The following is a 14373-nucleotide window of genomic DNA, read 5'->3' as shown; positions in this document are numbered from 1 at the left end:
GATCACTCAGAGCAGCTTTGTATTGATTTGCAGTGACCCTTCTCTTTAAAGGACCCAAACTATCCTTTTTTTTATAGGTGTACCGAAAACTCCAGATCAGGTGCAGTTTTTTCTTTTGATTTTTTAACGTATTTTTTTTATGTGGGACTGTTAGTTTGATAAAATTAATAAAAGAAGAATTTGGATCCAAGTAGAGCCATAATTCTTACAGTTCAGCTGAGATGGTACCCTCCTTCTCCTCCTTTTAGAGTATGTCATTTTAGCTGCCTTAGTCCGCCCTATACATCTGCAAGCTGCTTTGAAACCCATCTCCACCCCAGCTCCTTGTTTAATCTCACGTCTGGTTAAATAATGTCTTTTTGTTCTTTTTTTTTTTTACCACTAAATATAAATGAATTGAAAATTCAAGTTGCTTTAGACTCCTAAGTGAAATAAAGCCACTGCGTCCCTATTGTAGCTTAATTTGATCCACATGGCCAAAATCTGTAGCAAACCTAACCCAGATACAGATCTATTGGCAGCTCCATGGGCAATATCAGCGTCGCTCTTTCACTGTGATTCTCTTTCACTGGCCTCATGAACATGGCCATTTATCACATGTATTTATTTTATTTTTATTTATTTATTTATTTATTGTCATTGTCAGAGAACAATGAAATTGCATTTGGGGCTTCCGTACAATGTAATAGGACTATCTCAAGGTCTAGGGGCAACACACGGTCCTTCATTATCAATCTATGCAAGGCTCCATTGTCATGTGGAAGCCATGAGGTCAGGATTTATCCTCTGTAGCCCCCACCATTAACATCAACCTACAGCCAGTTGTGCATGATCATGCTGATAGAGTCATCCCTGTGTTATTGAACAGAAAATGCATAATCTTCCTCTACGTGAAGCCCATTCTTTTCTATCAAAACAGGCTTTTAACACCAAAGTTACGTACTAGTGATTCTGGAAAGGCAGAATATTGTTTCAAATTCACAGCAAACCACTGTGCAGCTATATAAATATGGCTATATTTGCATGTTAAATGCAGAAGCACACAGCTACATCTCAAATTTGCATGTTAAAGCAATGCCTCATATCCCCTCCCCCTCCTCTCAGATCCCCCCCTTCTTTTTTCTTTTGCTTACCTATACTCTCCCACATCAGTGCTGAAAGAAAGGCAAGCAGTAATCACAATAAATAACATGTATACAGAATAAAGTATAGACCATGTCCAGAAATGAAATGTACAATATGTACAGAGATAAATATATATATGCAAAAATAAAAGGTGCTAGTCAGGCCAGATCAGGTATTTGCATTGATTAGGGCTATTGCTCTCGTTTAAAAGCTGCCCCTGAGTTTATTTGTCTGTGATACAAAGATTTGTTTATAGTTAGAAACAAATTAGGGGACATGCACTACATTTGAATGTTCAGTTCACTCATTTCAAACCTGATGCATTTTTGCTGCAGCGGCCACGCTGTGAGATGTGTGCGCAGAAGCTTTGGCCAAACACAGACATGCAGTTTCAGCTTTAAGCCGTTTAAAATGTAAGGGTAGTGGCTGCTGTCGTTTTCAGCATGGTTTTCAGTCAGTAATACTGTGTGATGTTGACTGTGACCAAGTCTTTGGGGTAATACAGTCAATCAACTTATGTTGTGTTGAGATGCCTAAATGACATTTTGGGAGACATTTGAATTGGTAGTTTAGTTGTAATGAGCCATGTTTTGGTGTTGTGTGCCCATGTTTCAAGATTTTCTCCTCTGATGTAACAAAGAAATGCAAATAAATTGTAATTTTTTTAGGGGGAACGATAAAGTAGGAGTATGAAATGCAATCAGAAAGTTTAGTGACTCCACCTATAAAAATCACAAACCTTACCTGATTTAAATTTGGCCAGTCACTTGGTTTGCAATAAAAGTGATGTGGTGAATCCAAAATATGGAGGTCTTTCTTCTTCTTGCGAGCCGCCATCTGAAAACGGTGTTCGTGAGCACCAGGTCAGGCCTGAAAATGACAGCCTGCTATGGGAACGCAGCCCATTGTCATGCAGCAGTTTGTTATATAATGTTCAGCACAACCCCTGGTCTGATGAGGGTCGAGTGTGGTGAAACATGCAGAGTCGTCCCCACTCCTGGGGCACTCCAAGCCCTAAGGCACTGATGTAGGATCAGCGTTTCCCATCCACACTGTGACCCGGGTTCTCGCAAGTAAACATGCAAGCTGACCCCCCGAGCACAGCCGCGGGCCAAGTCCCACCCACACCATACACTTACCCTGCTGTATGTGCGCATACTGAGCTTTTTTTTTTTCCTCCCATTGACCCAGATACTCATATTCTTCCCCCAGAGAGCCGCCTCTCTCAGTCTAAGAGAGCCTCATTATTTCACTGGAGTGCCTCCCCTCTTTTCTCCATCGGAGGAGGACGGAGGAAGTGGGGCAACCTGGCAGTCGTACCGCGCAGGGGTGCGTTCAGGCCCACACGGGTTCCACGGGGAGGCATGCTGGATCCACACAATTAATGCAGTGTAAAACCGAGTCAGCAAATTTGCAGAAAATTATGAGCAGGTTCATTATTACAAGGCTGTCCCAGAGCGTAACTGCACCTCCAAATATGGTCAACTCATTTGATTCTAAATCAACTAACCGGCCGTTCTTTTATGAAGTTACCACACTGAAACATGACTGCGCAGCACTCATTAGTAGCTTACTGGAAAGTAAGGATCCACTAAACTGATATTTGGTTTGTTGATAGATTATTGTGGCCTCATGATGCGTGTTCCCTTAATTTAGTCAGACTGAAAACAGGCTCACACTGAAATAACCCAGTGATCTATGCTGGTGTGGGAGTGTTTGTGGTTATTATCTGAGAGATGGTGACATATGATCCATTTGAGTTTTCTTTCTTTTTTTTCTTTTTTCTTTTTTTAAACTCCCCCATATCAATAGCATAAGGTGGAATTTTACAGCTCTGTAAAATAAATGCACAGATGTCCATTTTCCTGAGGAAGACGGTGGAATTACAGCCTTACTGCTACAAAGGAAGCCAATGCATGCTTCCATATATTTTGATTGGCAAGAACGGCCAGTGATTTGGGATTGCGCTACACTAGCCCCCTTTTAGCGCTCCTGCTTTATCAGCAGAGTGGCCATACTGAAATAAAGGAAGCCCCTTTGTTTAGATGTGCAGAATTGCAAAGATGTAGAGAGCATCACACATACTCGCATAAAGCCATTAACAAAATAAATATCTATTCATGATTTCCAGTAACTGGTTTGAGCTTAGGCTAAGCCATCTTTAACCTCTTAACACCCATCAAAATAGAAATAATATTACATTGAATTCTCACCTAAGTGGCATTCCCAAATGAAAATCACAGGAGAGACAGGAGGACAAGTACATGTAAGATTTAAAAGGTGAAACCTTCGAGTTTCTGAAACTATGTTTGTTTAGATCTAAACTAAAGCAGGTCACTGGTGAGCTGGTAGATGCTGAGAGGTTAAGTACATTTCTTCTTGAGGAACAAACATTTATTATTAGTATTATTATTATTTTGTGTCACTAACAAAAGTAATAGAATCTTTAAAAGCATGATGCCACAGAAACACTGGCTAGAAACCACGATTAAGTCCAGTGGAAGATATTTAATGGGTAAATGTTCCGATCATTCTAATATTTGTGCGCGGTTAGCTTTATCTCAGAGGTTAAACTCTGCGTCTTGGCGCCGACTGCGTTTGGAGACTCTCCGAACATAAACGATTGAAGCCGCCTCCTGTTCGGAACATCGTGTGTAGATGTGAAAGGATCCTCGTCTGTGGTGAACGGCGCGCTCTGGTAGCCGAGGAGACCTAATAGTTAAAGATCAGCTGCAACGCTGTGCGCCACGCCTCCACGGCTCGACACCTGGCTCTCCAACAGTCCGTCAGTTGCGCTGTTGCGGAACGGTTTTTCAGACAGGACCGGCGGAAGAAAAGCGGGAGGTAGAGACAGAGAGAGAGAGCGAGAAAGAGAGAGAGGGAAAAAAGCGAATGGGGGGCAGGAAGAGGAGAATGTGACAACTGCTGGATGCGGACAGAGTGTGTGCGGCTGGCTACACTGCCTTTGGGGAGGCCTCGGCTCTTGCACCTGTCCCTCTCCGTCTCCGCGACCAGGCGCAGTTTGGACGAGAGCGACGCTCCTTTATTTATCAGGCAGGGCGCACAGCGGCGGAGGCGCACACACACTCTCTCACACTCTCTCTCACACACACACGGACGGTACTGTACGCACACACTCATACACAGGGCAGGAAGGCAACATGACTTCATCCTACAATCTGGATTTTCTGCCCGATATGATGGTGGAGAGCCGCCTGCTCGTTCCCGGGGACAGAATGTGAGTTATTCGGCTCTTCTTCTCGTCCGCCAGTGGCGTGTGGGTGCGTGTGTCTGTGTATGCTGTCCTGAAAAGCAGCTGTCCGATGTGGAAATGTTGCTCTGCTACTTGATGTGTGACCAGAATCGGGGTCAGAATGAAGGCTGGAGCCCGTGTGACTGTATCTGTGTGTTATTGTGTTAGTTATGGCTTGTTGTTATTAATATCCGTCGATAAATTGTGCGGGGATCGCAGGAGCGCCCGCGGCTGTTATCAGCTATAGACAGGATGGTGATGAATGAACGCCATTATGGGAAATTAATGCCACCGCCGTGAATAAACCCCGTCTTTACTAAGCTGTATTATCCGGCGTGTGTCGTCAAATTGTTGTATCCCGTCAGGTCGACTCTGGGAACATTTAGAGCATCGGCTTTTCCATCTCGCTCCGTGGAGCAGAGGAGGGGAAGTTGCTTTGATTTGCGGCAGCCGCCCATCCTCATTTCTTTCCCCGGCTCTCGCCGGGCTGGAAGCGGCGGGGTCGGGACCGTGCGGCGGGCTTCGGGAGCGCACGATGCCGAGACCCATAACGACCGACGGAGTGGATCTGTGGTTGTAATAAAATAAAATAAATAAAATTGCAGGGTGGGAAACACAAGTGTTCTCAGTCACACGAGACTCGATCAACTCCACCACAGGCGGGTTTTTGTTTTGGTTTTTGCGCTCTCATCCCGTGTTTTTCTCCTCACTTTGGACTCTTGGATGAGGGGGGAAACAATCCGAGCGACTGGAAGAGCAGCAGCACCGCGGCTTTTTCAGCACATTCGGGAATGCACGGATGACTTGTGTCCCGTGGTTCAATTGGATTTGTTGTAATTCAGTTAAACTCCGGAATTTGTCGAGCAGGGACAAAGGGAGGGTTTCATCCCGGCATGATGTGTTTTTTTCCACATGCAGCGCATGTCCCACTTATGTCCCCTCAGCTCACGGCGCCTATTTGTTGAAGGCTCGTGTTCTTTCTTCCCCCCCCCCCCCCCCTCTCTCCGTCCTCAGGAGAGAAAACGTGCATGCAGGCTGTGCTGTGGCTCTTCTTTTCATTTTCTCATGAAGGTCTTTTTTTCAGTGTGCAGTCAGTGTATGTTCGATTGCTGCTGCACTTAACTTCTGGTGACTCATGGTGTAAAAGCATAGAACAAAAGTAACGAAGTGTGTGTGTGTGTGTGTGTGTGTGTGTGTGTGTGTGTGTGTGTGTGTGTGTGTGTGTGTGTGTGTGTGTGTGTGTGTTGTTGGGGGAGTCATGAAAAAACCTCATAATGCTTCACTTTGAGGACACTAATCTACAAATGTCATAAAACAGCATTACAATAAATACAATAATGCACGTGGAGATTAAGTGTCTTCCATAAAATGCATAATTAATATTGTTGCTATACTAAAGAAACATGTAAATAATAAATGTCATGGATAAGAGACCCTTTATGCATTAGCTTGCAAATTCTGTGTAAGTCATGTTGAAAATTGCCTGTGAAGCAAAGGAAAATGTGTCTGTTCAGTGAAGATTAAATACAGTAATATGAATGTATATTTATACTAATATATATGCATACATAATAGACTAGGGAGAAATATCGGTATTGGCTGATATCAGTCATGTTCATTGACAGCACACAGAAGGATAATATCATGTTATCATTTTTAAGGACCAATTTGATTCTCAAAAAAGGCCAAAGCGGTTACTGCCTGGTTGTCTAAACATCCAAAAATGACCAAATGTTTGCTGTTTTTAAATGAAAGTTACATAAAAGTGGAGCCAACATGGAAGTGGTTTAAAAATTCATTCTTTTTAATAGACAGACAGCAGGAGGCGACTCCTTTTTGTATGGAAGTCTTTGGGAAAACGGCCTTCTTCTCACTCTGTGAGCTTAGCAAACGCTTCCTGGTCAGTGTTTGGCGTCGCTCACTAGTTTTGGCTCGTGCTGAGTTGAACATTCAGTCCATTTTCTAAATCGCAGCCAGAAAATGGGTTATCCAGGATATGCTTATTAGCTAAAGGCTTGTCAGTCAAGATCCACCCTTTGCTCATCACTTCCAGGTTTAGTAAAACCACCTCTGGTTAATTAATAGCCACAAAACTAAATATGTCTCATACATTCCAATCAGCACCAGATATGTTAGATTTTAAATATATTTCTCAATCAGTGCAGTGAATCTCTGTTTTTTGCTATATAAACATAGCTATGAAAAAGATGACAGCCTAAACTAGCTGCACGTTATTACAACTACATAAAAAGTGTTGTAATATCATAAATGGGACTCGAAAGTCAGTATACGTTTCCTGAAATAATGAATAATAATGAAATAATTCATTGTAAAGCACATGTAGATATTAGTTTAGCTCTGTTATTGTTGCTTTGTTGTACAATTTGATGTCATTCTGGCCCCCAAAATGTGATAAAAACCACAAAACTTTAAGGCAAAATGACTCTCGTTGAGCTGTTTGTGATGCATCAAATCCCCGATAAAGTGGTCACACATAAACGTTGCTGTTTTTAAGTGTCACTAAACCAAAAGAGACCGGTAACAGTTTCTCTGTATCACTGTAGGAAGCTGTACGCTGTACAATACTCCAAAACTGCATTAATCAAGAATTATTCATCCTCCACAATGATAAAAGGCCAGGGCACACACTTTACCCTGCAGAGTCTCCCTCCATTGAGTCTCTGTGTAGTGTATCACCCAGATGTTATAGTGAAGCGATGGCTTTCTCATTAATCAGTGTCATCGTTGCTGACAGCATGGACCCCGTGTATAACTGGCGGGGGTGGACGAGGAAATCATCGCGCTTCCAGAAAGCCTTCTCCTTCTGATGCGCTTTGCATCGCCAGTTGTGTGTATATCTGCCCTGGAGTGAAGGATTTATGAATAATGTGCATCGCAGGAATTAGACAGGCCTATCTGTGCCCTCTTACCCAGCTGGTAAGGAGGCGGACAGGTTGAACTAGATAGCACTTATGGAGATGACACTTTGTATTTACGTGAACACGCCTCTCGAGCTCACAAGAGGTGCTCTTAGTGATCTTTTCACTTTTTTTTTGTTTGTATCATTGTTTTTTTTAACAGCTCTATTTTTCCAGGAGCAATGTAAAAAAATATTTGCATTCATGTCAGCTCCTTTGCTTCCTCCCACCTGATACACCTTTGAAATTCTTTCACTCTGCTGATTCCTTATGACTGGGATCAGGTCGGGAATTGGCTTCATTCCCTCTTCCTGTTCCCTTCCAGTAGCAGCTCCCTCGTTGATGCTGACAGCCCCTGACAATATCAGACTTGACAAATATTAGCTGACATCATAGCTAATATGGAAAATAAATGGGACTAATGGTCTCCCTCTACTCACTCCTATCCAGCCTGAAAACGCAAATAAGGGGTAAAATGAGAGAATCAGGAAAAATTGTAGTAGACCTGTGCCCTTTTCTTTCCACTCTTACTTTGACTCTGAAGCCTAGACGGTCTCTGCCTGTCCCTGGGAACTATGTGACCTTCTTCACCTCCTTAAGCTGAGTGTTGAATCCCCATCTGGTAGAGAACTGTAACGTTCTTCGGGGTCCGTCACACATCCAGGCTGAGGAGGTTCGGCCTTCAGCAATCATTGTTACACATTAATGATCAACCGTGAAGCAAAAATCTGAGTAAACACGGGATTACTAACTAGAGACTTGAAAACAGCAAATGCTTGCGGGGTGTATGCATAACCCGAATGTATAGCTTCCCACCGAATGTCTTTATGACCCTCCCTCCCACTCATCTCTTCACTTCCCCTTTCTGACCCCCCCGCAGATCATGCAGCTGTGAGGGTTCTGGGACAGACAAGTAGAAAACTTTATGTCAAGATTACACAGAGACCATGCATGCATTTGAGTTTATCCGGTCATAGTGTGCATAGGAAATACAAATAGGGCTTCAAAATACATTAAGGACAATGGCTATGAGCCCAACAATTGAAATACAATTCTTCAGACACTTTCCTTTAGATTTCATGTAATGACATGCAAAGAAAATATGTTCACAGGGGGATGTGATGAGTTTATGGGAGCGATGGGTGACTGGATTGTGCTGATAAATGATGCATACAGCAGCAGGACAGCATGTTGTGTTTTTTTAAAGAGTAGATAACACAGAACGCTTCAGTTTACATAATCGTTAAAATATTAGCAAGCCTGACAGACAAACTGTGACATCTCACTCCATTCTGAAGTCTGAAAGCCTTCCATTGACCTAAAGTCAATTACTTTCCATTCAATGTAAAGTACTGCTTGCCTTCTTTCTTAGTAATTTTCTTTCTTCCTGCACTGCAGACAGGGTGACTGGCTTCACTTAGCAGCCTCGTACCGAGAGAGCTACAACCACACTTCAGACTCGTCCCTCTTTGAAGGCTGAAAAATCTCCAGAGTGCTGTCACTGCTTTCCACCATGTTTTCACTGATTCAGAACAATCCATATTGTTTGCCTGCACGTCTTGAGCTTTGCAACTGGTACCAATGATGCAATTGTGCATGTTTTTCAAATGAGTTGAGCTCGTTTTCTCGGCAATAATTAAAATCTGAAATGTAACTATTAACCGATGAGGAATTTCACCCGGCTTTAAGGGCAGAGACGGGCAGCAGCAAAGTGTTCTCATGAGAAATGCATGTGAGGAGGAGGAGGAGGACAGACCACGAGGTTTTTTGAAGGAAGAATAAGGAGGCGGCCTGTCGAGTGTGCTAGGAAAGCTGTTAGCGCCACTAATGCTTATTTTAATTCATTCTATTTAAATTTGACCATTGCTATGCAGACCTTGATCCAAATGTCACTTAAGAGGAAATTTCAAACCGGTGATCACAAGAAATCCAAAATCAGATATTCCCTTTAGTGCTTCAGCAGGGGGGGGGAAAGGTCACGCTGGAAGTACATTTGCATATTTTGCCAATCAGCATCACTGCATGACAAAAAAAATAGATAAATTATGTTATATTCAGCTGTACCGCTTCCAAAAGGAAGGGTTGTAAAAACGCTGATGCTTGCATGCTTTCCTCAGACTCACAGGAAACAGTCGCCACATTTCAAGGTTTGAAGATGTGCATAAAATGAACCCTCAACAAAAGTGCAAATTATATCCGTATTTATCACAAAACTGGTAATTATTTACCATTTCTGCCTCCAATAACAACCAGAAATTTTGCACAATCTTGGCAGGTCTGACCAGAGTCCTTTCAGGTTAGACCTTTGTCTCTGCTGTCATCGATGTCCATTGCTTCAATTAAATGTGTAGTCCAATGAAAACTCAGCTCTTTACAATTACAGAAAGTAGATTACACCTTCTGGCAAATCGCGGCACATGCAGATGATCAGACTGGTACATCCGACTAATCTCAGATGTGAAATGGCAGCGAAGAGAGATCAGTGGAAGGAGCATGTTGAAAATTGACGTGGGCAGAGTGGGAGAGGTGCACAGAAGAAAAAGTATGAAAGAGGGAGGAGGAGGAGTGATGGTTTGACAGCATACGACTCCCTGGACAGACATTTGGTTGGATTTAAATTGTGTCCTATCAGAAGTGGAGATTAAAAGAAAAAGAGGGGGTAAAAAAAAAAGAAGACAGGTAGCGATGATGGTGGCGATTGTGGCTTTTTCTCTCTCCCAGGCTAAAGAAAGAGGCTTAACATGACACACACAGGCATCCAGTGAGGAACGATTCATCAGCAGATGATTCTGTTATGACTGTTTTTGTTCATAATGGTGTTATTTTAGCGGGAAACATGTACAGTGTGTGTGATATATGATTTGATGGAGTCGTCTTCACGCATCAGCAGCTGCAGCGTTGTTTTATGTCGTTTTCTCTCAGTGTGTGTGTATGTGTGTTTGTGTAATGTCATAATGATGAATGTCTTTCCTCTGCTGGGGCTCAGGAGCAGTTGTCTGTGGCTGACACCGCTGTGTGTAGGTGGTGATGTATCACGACCGTGTGTCTAAGGTCTCACTGTGGATGTTTGTGTGGATGCGTGAGTGTGTGGTAGAGGTGAGGCTGTGAATGAGCAGGTGTGTCCGTTGTTACATTACGGGGTCAACAAATCGAAACGTTTATGTGGGCTTAGATTGCCTTTTTTGTTTCTTGCGTGAGTGTGTTGGCTTCCACATCTGTAATGACCCTCTGTCCTGAGTGCAGAGCACATCACACCAGTGTTTATGACACTAAATTTCTCCACTAAAGTTAATTTAGATTCCATCACTTCTTCGGATCCACCAGATTGCTGGTGACAAACTTAGAGTTGAAGTTAAAAGAGTGTGTTAGCCACACATAAAAGAGGAGCATTTTTAGAAACCACAGGTTACTGGCTCTCAAATTTAGTACTGCAGTTCTCCAAATGCTTCACCCTAGGTGGAGGCTGAAAGGTTGAACCCACAACTGAAGTGTGCATCCTCAAAGCTAAACTCCAGGGAAATTCCAATTTTTCACCTTTAACACATCATAATGAACGTTTATTTAGGGCACAAGCACAAAGTAAAGTTCAACACTAGACAACGGAGTGCAATAGCACTGCATAATTTGAAGCCCATTATAATAAATGTTAACGTAACACTGCAGTAAGGTTACTTGGGTACTGAAGAATGCGTGAAGAATGTGTTATTTATCAGTACTTAACTGCTAATTCCTGATTCAGGACTTGTACTACATAATGATTACTTAGATCCAGCTGGGCGAGTCTATAGGCTGTTAATGAGTAATCTGTTAATGATAGTCCATAATTATCCATATACTGATCCAACACCCCACTTTCTTCCAGATGAACTTGGCAGCAACACCCAGCAGCACAATACAGTCATCATCATCACTCCAACCTTAGTTATTCTCTTTTGTCCCTTCAAGTAGTGAAATGTCACACAAAGTACTTAGTACTTCCTCCCTGCTGCAAGATTATGTCACTCTTATGGTCCCCTTAAGTAAAGTGAGCTACTTAGTACACCTTAACAAGTCGCCAGTCTATCGCTAACACTCACATTCCTACCTATGGCTAATTAAGAATCACCAGGTAATCTAACCCCACTGACTGCAAGTCTGTGGACTGTGGGAGGAAGTCAGAGAACCCACATAAACACAGGGACATCCACACAGAAAGGCTCCGGCCAGAAGGTGGATTCAAACCTCTTGCTGTGAGGCAACAGTGCTAACCACTTGCCCCAGTCCTGCCCCAGCAGCAGAAGTGATAGTCGTGATTGTCACTGTTAGGTATTGTGGAACGTCTCAGTAGCAACTCGGGCCCTTTTTTACTTGTTCTTTAGAAACTGAGAAAGTTGTTGTGCTTTTTGTCAGAATTTTGTAACTAACGTAAATTAATTTTTTGTTCCTGTTGTGAAGCAGAACACATTTTTGTAGCTGTAAAAGCTATCTGCCATTGAACTGCCTAAGCAAGTGTATTTGTCAGCATTCAGGAAATACAACTCCTGCTTCCAATGCAGTGTGTCAGTAACCTAAAGTCATGACTTAACTTGTTCACTGCTTATGAAATACTTTAAACTTTACTCACACAGTACTTGGTGTTAATTAAGCTGAAGATACAACAGAAAATTTGAGTTTCGAACACAAGTTTCAGTCAGCGTCACAGTTGGTAACTGTAACAAGCCTTTTGAGTTCCTAGCTGGATGATCACTCTGTGTATCTTAGAATATTGAACTATCCCTGCTCAGAAAGTTTGAAAAATTGAAAGTTACAGATGTTAGTGGATCCAAACATAGCAAGGACAAGGAGCAGGATTTGAGCTAATAATCACAGTCGCCATGAGTGACTTTTGATCTTCTACGTCCTAATGAGACCAGACCTCCGAGTGCAACACCTCATTTGAGACTCATACTACATACTGTGCATGTCGTGCTGAAAAAGAAGTAGTGAGGGCCCAGTAGCCGGGCAGATTGTGAAGATGTGGCTCTTGTGATGGATTTATTGTACTAAGTGTTCGCCTTGACTTGCATCTTGCGTAATCTGCATTCGTTACTGAATGTATGCATCAGCTAGCTGATGATCTCCTCGTGATTGTCTCATCCTTCTTTTCCCCACTGTCAGCCATGTTGGCTGCATTTCTCCCTTTTTTTCAGCCAGGAGATCACGCTCGTCTGCTGTTTTTGAGTGTTTGCTTTTCCTTTCCTTTCCGAACATTTTCCCTGATTAATCTAATTCAACACGTCCAGAACGGTTCGATACATTTGAGTGTTTCTGTTTCTCTGCAGTGGCTGCAGCTCATTGGCCTTCTTATTCAAGTCAAGTACACTTTTTTAAAAGCATGTACACAGACTTTACCTTATCAATTGAGCTGTGGAAAGCAGTGTTTTGTGTGTGTGTGTGTGTGTGTGCGTGCGTGCGTGCGTGCGTGCGTGCGTGTGTGTGTGTGTGTGTGTGTATAAAACAGTCTTCTTGTGTGTATTTGTGTCTGAGTGGTTTTTTTTACTGAAAGGAGAGAATTTCATCACTTGGCCTTGAAACGAATGAAGCATGCACATGTTTTCAGTGCAGCACACACACATTTCCACCCACGTAAATACGCAGAATACACACCACGTGACACACGTACACACACAAACATAGTCCCCACGTTGTTCACATCATGTCCCTGGGCTGTAGTGATGGGCAGAAAAACAACTGAATCCTCAGAGACTAAGAAAACACAATGATGCTCTCCCTTAAACCTTTTGGTTTATGTATATCTGTCCTTCTTCTCTGTCTGTTTCTCTCCTTCCTTCCTCTGCTTCCTTTCTTCTGCTCGTCGTCAATAGTCAGCTATTGCGTTTGTTCTGTGCAGCGGCATTACTCTGCCTTGCCAGAGGGAGAGCTTACCTCATGCATGTCTCAGTAGATTTTTTCTACCCCTTCTTCCCCACATCCCTCGCTTTATCCCTCTTTGGCCTGTATCTTCCTCTCTTTCTCTCTGCACTCCCACTCTTTCCCTCTTTCTCCATTGAAGCGTGCTAAATGCTTTACCTCTGTCAACTCATGAGTCTGAGAGGAGCTCATTATTGTGGAGAAGGAGAGGAATTCGGGATTAGGAGCAACATTCGTGGACCGAGGCTCTTGTTCGGCTAAAAGAGCCATCAGAATTACAGACAGTGGCAGACTTACCTGCGTTAGTTGGCGCTATTATTCGCTAATCACTGGGATTCAGGGTTTTACTGAATTATAACATCCCTTTACCTGCACGAATAAAGTTTGATTTCAAACACAGTAATAGACCACAGTTTTCAGTAAATATCAGGTGCTAATACCATATCTCCTGAGCCGTTTTCACACCTGCTCTGCACCCGTGAACATTGCTAGACGTTACCTACAGGAGAAGCATGTGAGGACACAATGGGATCAGACATAAAAGGGGTGTTTAACCTGCCAGGACTCCAGTATCAGTCCACTCGATGTCTGACTGAGCTGATTTGCACCAGTGCAGGTCTACTTCAGAAAACACATTCACCCGCAGATCTGTATCATTTACAGTGTTGAGAATGAAGTCTGGGATGTTCGAAAGACAATTTTCAGCTACTGTCCTGTTGTGTTTCGTCCTAGATTTTCTGGGCTGCACGTGCGAAAACAACTTTGTAGTAGTGTAGTAGGAGTGTCTTTACAGTTATGAAGAGAACCTGTGAATGTGTGCATTTACAGGGAGAAAAGTCATGGCACAGAGACTGTTGAATCTTGGTTGCAGGTTTAGAAGCATTGTTCTTACACAGGCCAAGTACAAATACATGTTGGCTTGTCAAACAGTCTGAACCCTCCTAAGACCCCTTGCCCACGGCAGATTTGAGGTTCACTGTATTTTGCAACTTTTGTAACTTTCTGAAAATCCAATCCAAATATCACCTGTACTGTTTGTTACCGTTTGCCAGGTTTCCCAAGTTGAAAATGTTGACAGGGGTCGAATGTCTCTCTCCAACTCTGTTTTTTTTACATTCTTCCTGCAATTTCTTGGCTCTGTCCTCTTCTGTACAGCCATGTGCAACACCATTTGTGCCTTTGAGGGCA

At 42.9% G+C, this 14373-nt stretch overlaps 1 protein-coding gene across 14 annotated transcripts in view; it reads left to right on the top strand.

Moving 5' to 3' along the window:
• Positions 1-14373, top strand: part of celf2 (cugbp, Elav-like family member 2) — a 243829-nt gene that overhangs the window by 76318 nt on the left and 153138 nt on the right. Inside the window, exon 1 of one of the 14 annotated variants that reach the window (XM_085387819.1) lies at positions 1376-4363. The exons of 9 other annotated variants lie outside the window; for them this stretch is intronic. In XM_085387819.1, coding sequence (XP_085243945.1) covers positions 4287-4363 — 77 coding nt within the window. In that variant the 5' untranslated portion in view covers positions 1376-4286. Of the gene's footprint in view, positions 1-1375; positions 4364-14373 lie in introns of those variants that run through there. 4 more of the 14 variants (XM_085387812.1, XM_085387811.1, XM_085387820.1 and 1 more) reach the window with 4 other exon arrangements.

The sequence above is a fragment of the Rhamphochromis longiceps genome, linkage group LG17 (genome assembly GCF_057381845.1).
Source record: "Rhamphochromis longiceps isolate RC_006_pf linkage group LG17, R_longiceps_female_GT1.1, whole genome shotgun sequence".
Classification (NCBI taxonomy): domain Eukaryota; kingdom Metazoa; phylum Chordata; class Actinopteri; order Cichliformes; family Cichlidae; genus Rhamphochromis; species Rhamphochromis longiceps.
The sequence above is the reverse complement of the archived record's forward strand: the minus strand, read 5'-3'. Positions and strand labels throughout refer to the sequence as shown.